This window comes from Empidonax traillii, unplaced genomic scaffold (genome assembly GCF_003031625.1).
Source record: "Empidonax traillii isolate 1590-97213 ecotype Southwest subspecies unplaced genomic scaffold, ASM303162v1 scaffold11:size2795301, whole genome shotgun sequence".
In the NCBI taxonomy this organism is placed as follows: domain Eukaryota; kingdom Metazoa; phylum Chordata; class Aves; order Passeriformes; family Tyrannidae; genus Empidonax; species Empidonax traillii.
The window spans coordinates 2,104,723-2,115,050 of NW_020955204.1; the positions used below are offsets into that span (position 1 = coordinate 2,104,723).

Here is a 10,328-nt window from a genome sequence, read left to right on the forward strand (position 1 = left end):
GGTGCAGAGGTCTACCCATGTGCACTGAAAACTAAATCTGGTGTGCTGCTTTTCTGAACTGCCACATGCATTAAAGGTTCACCTGTCTTAAAAGTTTGTTTGTTGACTGCTTCTGACATGGAATGACAGAGAGATATATTTCAATAACAGTGGTCTCTTAGGTGGCTTATATGGTAGTGTCTGCTCAGAGCCCTCTTTGTCTCTTGCATAATACCAGCCATTCTTTCCTGTCTTGAACACGTAAACTGTCAGTCAAGGAAAACAAATTATTATGTGATTCTACTCTCATTTTCAGCCCTTTTTGCAGTTCATGTGACAGTTTTCTGGCATTCCCTGCAATTCAATGTGCTATCAAATTAATGCTTATGACAAGTCTGCTGCTCTGTGACAAGACCGTAAAGCATATTATTACTTTTCTTTCCTGTTATTCATATGTACGTGAGTGCTGCTCTCTGTGTTCGTGCTCCATGGAGCACTCTTTTTTCAGTAAAACTCAGAGCAGGCAATGATCCTTCTAACCTTTTAGGTTGGATTTTGATGCAGTATGGGATTATTGTTGTGGGGTTTTGTCTTATTTAGTTTTTAAGTGTTTGCATTCTTTCTCCAGGATATGTGAATGCACGACTGGAGAAGGAAACGCCAATATTTAACAAGCAAAGGATTGATTTTGCTCCTCCAGAGAAAATCAACAGCTTAGTGGTCTCCTCTAACCAGCTCTGTATGAGCCTTGGCAAAGACACCATTCTCAGGTAATGCTGCCTGAATCCTGAAGTTGCTGCTTATTTTCCCCTGCCTCTTTTTTTTTTTTTTTTCTTAAGTTATTAGAGAACTTACATTTGCAAACTGGATAAGAAGCCATGAGCCAAATATGGAAAACAGGTGAGGAGTTACACGTACATGGACTTTTGTTGGAAGCAAGCTTTCATGGTTTCTCTTTGCAGGATTGATCTTGGGAAGCCAGATGAACCCAATCAGGTAGAGCTGGGACGCAAAGATGAAGCCAGAGTCTACAAGATGTTTCTGGACCACACAGGTGAGGCAGTGGACCATGTATATTTACAGACAGTGGTCAGTGGTGCAAGTGAGCACGCGTAACAAAGCTCTGGTGAAGTTTGCTTTCTGTTCTGTATAGAAGGAGAACAGGTCAATCTTCTGGGCCAACCTCTGTTGCCCAGGGACCCTGCTTACTGATTTGCATCTTTTGCTAGTAGTAAAACACTGACTTGTTGTGTCTGTTGTGTTTCAGAACTCTCTAAAATGAACACATGCAATTAGGCTGTTGTAAGCAAGGCTGCTAAAGCCAGTAAAAGGAAACTTTTGGCCATCACTCTGTGCTGTATGTTTTATATAAGAATTTTTAAAAAGAACCATAACATCTGCAGTTTATAGCCTTGACTGATTTTAAACAACTAAATGAAAGTTTGGGAAGAAATGCTTGTATCTCTCACCAACTGCCAGAGGTAGTAGGGAACTCTGGGAACTGTTTGTCCTTAGGACACTTATTGAAACACAATACCTTCTTGCTAAAGCATCTGAGACTAATAATGTAAGTTTGCAACATATGGACTACCGTTCTGATCCAGCATGGAAATCTCCCACATTCCTGTGAACGCCTGGGAAAGTGGTGGATTAAGTATGTTGATACTGGAGCTTATCAAATGTTAGGATTAGAAACCTCAGGAATTTGGCTTGCTTAGGCACAGTCCTAATTTGTTCTCTGTTTCTCCTTCCTATACCCATCTTCTGTTGGCAGGCTCCCATCTCCTGATTGCTCTGAACACCAGTGAATGCCTTTACCTGAACAGAAGTGTTCAGAAAGTGCGGGCGCTCTCCCGCTGGAAAGGACACTTGATTGAAAGTGTGGGCTGGAACAAATTTCTTGGTTCAGAGACCAACACTGGGCCCATCCTGGTGGGGACATCCCAGGGGCAGATCTATGAGGCTGAAATCTCTGTCAGCGAAGGAAGCCTCTTCAGCACTAACCCTGACCAGTACTTCCGACAGGTCTACACTCTGGAGGAGGAATCAGGACCTGCCCCAGTCTGCTGCTTGGAGATTGAACGAGGGATAGAAGGGAAATTTTTTATTATAGCAACCACTAGGAAGAGGCTCTTCCAGTTTGTTGGCAAAGTGCCTGAAGGAACAGAGCAGCAAGGCTTCAGCTCCATATTTGCTATGCATGCTGACCATTTGCCCAGCTTTCGGGAGTTTCCAGCCAACTTGGGATTCAGTGAGATAGCCTTTTACACTCCAAAACTGCGTTCCAACCCACGCTCCTTTGCCTGGATGATGGGAAATGGTGTTTTATATGGTACATTGGATTATAGTCGTCCCGATTCCATTTTGAGTGATGAACGGGTCTGGGTTTATCCTTCTGATATTGACATAACTGTGAACAAGCCCATATCCATTGTACTTACCCAGTTCCATTTCCTTTTGCTGCTGCCTGACCGGGTGAAGGCTGTATGTACTCTGAATGGGCAGGTTGTTTTCCAAGATCTCTTCCTGGAGAAGTTTGGCCTGCTGACGTGCATGATCAAAGATCCCACAGTCCAGCAGATATGGATCCACACTGAGAAAGTAGTGTTTCGCTACCATGTCCAACGGGAATCTAGAGATGTGTGGAAGATGTATATGAACATGAACAAATTTGATTTAGCTAAAGAATATTGCAAGGACCGTCCGGAGTGTCTAGATATTGTACTGGCAAAGGAGGCAGAGCACTGTTTCCAAAACAAGAGATATCTAGACAGTGCCAAATGTTACGCACTGACCCAGAACTACTTTGAGGAAATTGCTCTGAAGTTCATTGAAGCCAAGCAAGAGGAGGCCCTGATGGAGTTTCTGATTAAGAAGCTAAGTAACCTAAAACCTTCAGAGAAGACACAGACCACTCTGCTGACCACGTGGTTGACAGAACTGTACCTGAACTGGTTAGGTATATTGGAAGGAGATCCCTCCCAACGAAATCTCTACTTGGATACACGGGAGAAGTTTCGCACTTTCTTGAGCAGTCCTAAAAACAAAGACTGTCTTTTTAATAATCGGGCATCTATTTACGAGCTGTTGGCAAGCCATGGCGACACAGAGCACATGGTGTACTTTGCGGTCATCATGCAGGATTACGAGCGTGTAGTAGCTCACCACTGCCAGCACGACGAGTACGATGAGGCTCTAAATGTGTTGTCCAGGCACAGAGACGAGAAACTGTTCTACAAGTTCTCTCCAGTTCTCATCCAGCATATTCCCAAGAAGGTAGTTGATGCCTGGATTTCTATGGGCTCTAGACTGGATGCCAGGAATCTCATTCCAGCCCTTGTTAACTATAGCCAGAGTGCCAGCACCCAGCAGATCAATGAAGCCATTAGATACATGGAGTTCTGTGTCTATCAGTTGGAGGAAACCCAGCAAGCCATTCACAACTACCTGTTGTCTCTTTATGCTTTATGTCGGCCAGACTCACTGCTGTCGTACCTGGAGCAAGCAGGAACCAATCCAAACAGGATCCACTATGACCTGAAGTATGCACTGCGCCTGTGTGCAGAGCATGGGCACCACCATGCATGTGTCCATATTTACAAAGTGATGGAATTATATGAGGAGGCTGTGGATCTTGCTTTACAGGTGTGTGTGTGTGTGTGTGTGTGTCTGTGCATGCTGTGATATACAGGAATGTAGCTTATTCAGGTTACCTTGAACAATGGAGCATTGAGAGGAACTGGGCAGACTCACCAGCATCGAAGCTGTACAGCTAAGGCTAGGAGGAAAGACCTGTCTCTGTTAACATATTCCTGTGCTTTCACAACTGTTCTAAGTAGACAGCGGCTGTTATGAGCCATAACTGAGGGTAGGGGCATGGAAAGTACAAGGGGGAGTACTGCCTGTCTTAAGCTCAGTCTCTGACATAAAATACTTTTAACATCTCTGCCTTTATGCAAGACTTGTATAGCTACTGTTAAGGATTCTAATTACTTCCTGTTCCTAGCTGTGAAAATTGTCACAGGAGAGTACCTTTGTCAGCTTATTCTGACCTTCACTGAGATGCTGGATTTTTTTTATATTGACCTTGCTATGCCTTAGCTGAAATATGTGACCAGCAAAGATACTCTAACATAGGTGTGCTCTTTCTGTGCTGGGCTTTGTTCTCTGTTGGGTAGCAAGCAAATCATCGTGGGGGAGTACTGATGCAGAAGAGAGGTGTTTGACGTGTAAACAAGGAGCAGGCCTGTAGTGCAATCCTAGGCAAAGAGAAGTTTTCTATTAATGCCTCCTGTAATGGACAGCAGGCTTTGAAGTTGAATGGTAGATAAACAAAGAGGGAAACTTAATTCTGTTTCCTTGTCTGTCCAACTCCTAGGTGGATGTTGATCTTGCCAAGTCCTGTGCAGATCTTCCTGAAGATGATGAGGAACTCCGGAAGAAGCTGTGGTTGAAGATCGCTCGGCATGTTGTTCAGGAAGAGAAGGATGTCAAGAAGGCAATGGCCTGCCTGTCCAGTTGTGCCCTGCTGAAGATTGAAGATGTGCTGCCATTTTTTCCAGACTTTGTCACTATTGACCACTTTAAGGAGGCAATCTGTAACTCACTGGAGGACTACAACAAACACATTGAGGAGCTGAAAAGGGAGATGGAGGAAGCCACACAGAGTGCCAAGAGGATCCGAGAGGACATCCAAGAAATGAGAAATAAGTATGGCTCTGTGGAGCCTCAGGAAAAATGTGCTGCTTGTGACTTTCCACTTCTAAACCGCCCTTTTTACCTTTTTCTGTGCGGTCACATGTTTCACTATGATTGTCTCCTCCAAGCAGTTTTCCCAAACCTTCCTGCCTATAAGCAGGCAAAACTTGAAGATCTTCAGAAGAAGCTGGCAGCTACCAGTCAGCCGTCCAAGAGCCACCATCGTCCCAAGGATGCAGATACCATTAGCTTGGGGAAGGGGCAGCAGAGTCGGGAACAGATCAAAGCTGACATTGATGATATCGTGGCAGCAGAATGTGTGTACTGTGGTGAGCTGATGATCCGATCCATTGACAAACCTTTTATTGATCCCCAGAAGTATGAAGAGGAGATGCAAAGCTGGCTGTAGTTTTCCAAATCTGCAACTGTCAATGTGTGAGAGTAGTTTTGTTCACAACCCCGGGAAGCTTCTGTGGTGGCAACATAACCTCCAGGAGCAGGAACACAGTGGCTTCTGTGGAACTCTAAGGAGAGTAGTGGGGTCTTTTTACCAGGATTACAGAGAACTAGCCTTGAAAAACGGGGAAATACAGCTATGGCTGTTTAAGGACTTGAGCAATAGTTAGAATTAACTTACATCCTGGAATATATTTAGCAGATGTTTGCTGCTTCTGAGGTTCTCAGTGGGAAGCTAATGGAGTGTCTTGTTGTCCAGAAGGAATTGGGAATAGCCTATGATTTGTCTTCCCTGTTGTGTGGTATTTCTTTCGGTGAAGACAAGCTTAAAGGGAAAGGTAGCGAGGGGCAGTAAGCAATGTAGTCTTCATTTATTGCTTTCAAAGCTGGAATTGTCATCTGTTTCCTTTTTGCTGAGAATCTGTGACCACATAACATGGGAAGAACGTGAAAGGACAAATGCTCTTGCATATGTGTTTTGTAAACAACGTGCTACACAAATACATGTTTCTACACAATGTGATGTAAGAATGTGTATAATTCTCAAGCAGGAGTGTCTCATAATACACTAAAATAATTTGCCTGCAATTCGAGATGTGTAATTTTCTTTCTCACAAGCTTTATGCACAAGCCCGTACATTTGAATTTCTCTGGGTACTGTTTCTGGAAATGCTTGTTCACCACCTTCTCCCTCTCTCCATGGTGTTTCTACTATGCCTTTGTATAGCAGGTCTTGGTTTTGTCTTTACCCCAAACCAAAATTGATATATACAGTAATAGGGTTTCAACTGAGGTTCTGCAAGCAGGAACACAACCTGTTTGTATTATCCTGAAGTGGTCCTCTTTAAGCTGCACTTGATACTAGACTAGAGATCTAGTCAGAGTTTCACTTAATCGTAGTCTATGGAAAAGTTCTGTGGTGTGAAATTCTGTTTTGCCCTTTGAAGTCAGTACCTTGTGTTTAAAAAGTCTTTTGCTTTCCTGACAGTATTTGATACTTTCTGGAGATGGCTGTAAGTCAATGTTTCTATCTATTGCTCCAGCTTGGAAAATTCTTCCCAGAAGATAGCAATCACTACTTGTGAGTGAGGGAACAAAATATTTTCTTTGGAGATTTAGTAAGGGGTCCTGATTTATTTAAAGAAAATGAAATTTTAATTAAGTTTTGCAGTTTGGGGCTGAATCACAAAGGTATTAATGGGCAAAAAAATTGAATGTTCTAAAAAGAGAAAATACTATTCTTGTAATTAGGGCAATAGAAAATACTGTCTTCTGAGAAACCTTTTCAGTTCTTTCATATGAATGTACGTGCTTGTCTTGACTACCTCTCTCAATCTCCTAATCTCCCTGTTTGTAGGGTTGTAGAAATTGGTCTTCATGTTAGTATAAATTTAGTGTCCTCAAGGATCTGACCTAAGAATTATGATAACAATTCAGATCTTCAGAAGAACTTTTATGCTTTTATTGGGAGCTTCAGCCTGGAATAAATGAATGAATTTTATCTGTGTAAAATGGCATGAGTAATAAAGAACAGATCTGACAGTAGGAAGACCTGAGGTTTTGAAATCCTCTTTTCTTTGTTGGAGCCATGGGATAGGCAGTTTTCTTACCACCTGATGGTGTGTGTTTCTTGGCTTATCAGAAACCACTGTTTCAGTGGTTCCATTAAGAGGTGGCTCAGAAACCCCCATATGTATTTTTCTTTGGCTCTAGGAGTGTGCACCAGATGCATATACCACAAATCTCATACTTCCTCACCATTGTTAACTGAAAAATCATTTACACGATTTGTTGTCAAGGTTGTGGAGAGTGTTACTACCGGCAAAGACTGCAGCAGTGATTAAATGACTGGTGCCAGTAGTACAGGAAGCTACATAAAGGTATCTTCTGAACTTTCTTTTCATTGTCATATGCTTCAGAAGTTTCAGTTACCACTGCCTTATGCTTCTTGGCAATTTTGCAGTGTCACTCAGTGAAAAAGGTAAGAGGGTTTGTTTTTTTGGGAGGCAAGTGGGTATGTGGTGGTGAAGTGAACTGCTTACTGTTCTCCCATAAATCTAATCTGCAAGGTCTTCCTCTTTGCTTTCAGAATAGCATTTTTATCTTTTCTCCTTGTAATTTCAACACAGTTATGTTTTAGAACTCAGTCCTTTGTTTTTTTAGCTATGAATGAACTGTATACCAGCTGTTACAAATGGTATGGCCTTGGGCTTTGTCCTTGTCTGTGTGAATGACCCCTGCAATTTAGTTAAATGCAGCTGAAGAACAGCATAACCAAAAAGGTGGGTGGGACCCCCAGGTCTAAAGCGAACTTGTGCTATTATATCACCTCTCCTAGGCCTTCAGCAAGGGATGGGGGGAAATACTCAGAGTTGGGGGAGACAGTGGTGAGTGTGTGTGTTGAAAGAGTTTGTAGAGAATTTCAGGTGTACTTGCTGTTGATCTGTGTAGTAGGAAGCAGCTAACTGCAACTTGGAGAGGGGTGTGTTTCGTCTGCTTTCGGAAAGTGAATGCCCAGGCTGGAAATTTAGAAAGGCAAATTCTTAACAAGCCACTAGATGTCATTGCTGTCCATTTAAATACTGAGGTTTGCTGCAGAGAGCTAGGGGTGTTCTGTAGCAGAAGAAAGAACAGTACACAAACAAGGAACTGAACGAGGATCCCAGCGCCTTTGGGGGTGTGTGGAGACAGACCTGTAAGGCAGTTACTGGAGGCAAAGATGTTAAGAAATTGTCTTTAACTAAAAGGCGATTTCGTTCACAGATCACTATTTTTCAGGTTTTGAGTATCAAAAGATGCATTTACTCTGTTAATAAGTAAGTATCATAAAATTGTAAAATCATTTAGGTTGGAAAAGACCTCTGAGATCATCAAGGACAACTGCTCACCCAGCACTGCCAGGTCCACCACTAAACCCCTCAAGTGCCACATACACATCCCTTTAAAATACCTCCCAGGATGGTGATTCCATCACTTCCTTGGACATCCTGTTCCAATGCCTGACTACTCTTTCAGTGAAGAAATTTTTCCTGATATCCCATCTAAGTCTTTCCTGGCACAGTTTGAGGCTGTTTCTTTTTATCCTGTAATTTGTTACCCGGGAGAAGAGACCAACCTCCTCCTTGCTACAACCTCCTTTCAGGTAGTTGTAAAGAGCAATAAGATCCCTTCTAAGCCTCCTTTTCTCCAGGCTAAACAACCACAGTTCCCTCAGCCATTTCTCATAAGACTTCTGCTACAGATCCCTGTTGCTCTTTGGACACACTCCAGCACCTCAGTATCTTGTGGTAGGAGGCCCAAAACTGAGCACAGTGTTTGAGGTGCAGCAGCCTCTTTTGTTACTTGTATTCTAATGTAAGTTCCCCACAGACCTAGTTGATTTAGTAAACTGTAGAGAGACCTTCCCTGGGCTTGGAGTTGCAATACCTGGTGGCCTTGAGTCTGGCCATTTTTGCTTGCTTCCTCTTCCCTCTGTCCTGACAGCAGACACACAGACTGTGAGCCAGCTCCTTAGTTGCGTGAGTTCACATTTAGTGTGTCTTGTTAAAAGCACCAGTAAAGCTGGATTTGTAATATGATATTGGACACTGGCTTGCATAAACAGGTAAGTTAGTATGTTTACTTTTGCCTCTGAGTTGTGGGGTCATAATCCCAATAAAACTGCAAGTGGGAGTAGGTACATCTTGTACTCCATCAAAACAAGATGTTGTAGTTTGACTCAGATTGTAGTCATGTATTAGCATGTATTTCTTGGAATGGGTAGTTCCCATTCCCCACTTTACTGTCAATGTCAACATATAGACTGTCTATGTTTACAAGTGCAAATTCTTAGTTTCTAGTGGGATTTCATTTCTTGCATCACTTCATCCAACAAACCTGTACAGAGCTGTGGGAAGACAGAATAAAACTAGGCCTATTCCTTGCTACAAGTATGCTGAGCTGATATTTGAGGTTTGAAATGTAAAGGACTTACAGTGCTTTTTAATTTGTTATTATTCAGATGCCTTGAGTATTTTTACCCAGAATAGATGGAGTATCATATGATTCACTGTGGCATGTGTAGTGTTTATCAGAGAATCTTAAGGCATTCGCAAAGCAGAGAGAGGCTGGCAAGGACCTTCTGTCGTTTTTGTACATCACGGAAGGGTTGCCCTAGAAAGGAAAGGGAATGGTGGTTTCTGTAAAATAATTTGGCCAAACTTTATGTATCTGACTTCAGGGAAGCTTCCCCAGTGAAACTGTAATATTGATGGGTCTGTACTATTCACACTGAAGTACTGAGGAAGAAAAAATTCATTTCCTTTGGAGTAAGAATTTTGATAAAATTGAAAAGCTTAGGGCTTGAAAGTGGAACATTACAGGCATGCAGTGAATTGTGTATGGGTTCAGCTCCTAAGCTGTCTGATGTCTCTGAGTATGCCTAGTCCGGACTTTACCTTTTGAACCCTCCAGGATTTGAGTTTCATGCTTGTACTGTGATTTTGGAGATGTGTGATACTTCCCCCTTGACTCATGTTTGGGTTTTTAAACTCCCAGATCTTGTGGAAAGGCATCAGGCTACTTATTTAGGGAATAAGTTTTAAAGCAACCTGGCCTGCAGCTGCTTTCATGTGAAAGGAGGGGAAAAAGATTAAACAAACTTGTTAGATCTACATGTTGAAACGGGTTGGGATGGAGAGAAAAAGGGGCTAAGGCATTTCCTCTCTGTAATGGCCAAAGGTATTGGAGGCAGCTTGTTTAAGTAGGACTGGTTCCTTAGGAACAGGGAAGCTACAGGAGCACTCTAAGGTTACAAGTACAGCTATAACTGATCCTACACACTCTCTGTTATGATGGGACAGCTCAGCAGAAGACAGTTTCCAACTTGCAGCAAGTCCGTATTGGGTTCAGACTCGCCGCAGTGCTTCACGACCCCTATGATGATGGCAGGAGAGCTGTTTGAATTTAACACTTGAGCTGCAGAGCTTGGCTGGTGCGGGAATAAGCACAGCTGATGTGTCTGTACAACATCAGGCTATCTCACTGCACAGAGATTTTCATCATATGCTTCCAAGTACCACATAAATATCGTTGTTTTATAAAGGAATATACAGGCTGTACCTGATATGTGACAAATAGTAATTATGGCATTTTCAGGAATTCGTATATTCCTGCTGTGCTGCTGTGGTGGCTGTAGGCTGTGTTGTCTTCAGAAG

General features: G+C 42.7%; 1 protein-coding gene across 1 annotated transcript in view; it reads left to right on the forward strand.

Annotated features, from left to right (window-relative positions):
• VPS18 (VPS18, CORVET/HOPS core subunit) overlaps nucleotides 1-5,724 on the forward strand; it is a 9,017-nt gene extending 3,293 nt beyond the window's left edge. Inside the window, exons 2-5 of the mRNA XM_027887602.1 lie at nucleotides 608-749; nucleotides 942-1,033; nucleotides 1,754-3,624; nucleotides 4,358-5,724. Coding sequence (XP_027743403.1) covers nucleotides 608-749; nucleotides 942-1,033; nucleotides 1,754-3,624; nucleotides 4,358-5,086 — 2,834 coding nt within the window. The 3' untranslated portion in view covers nucleotides 5,087-5,724. The remainder of the gene's footprint in view (nucleotides 1-607; nucleotides 750-941; nucleotides 1,034-1,753; nucleotides 3,625-4,357) is intronic.
• The last annotated feature ends 4,604 nt before the right edge of the window (nucleotides 5,725-10,328 follow it).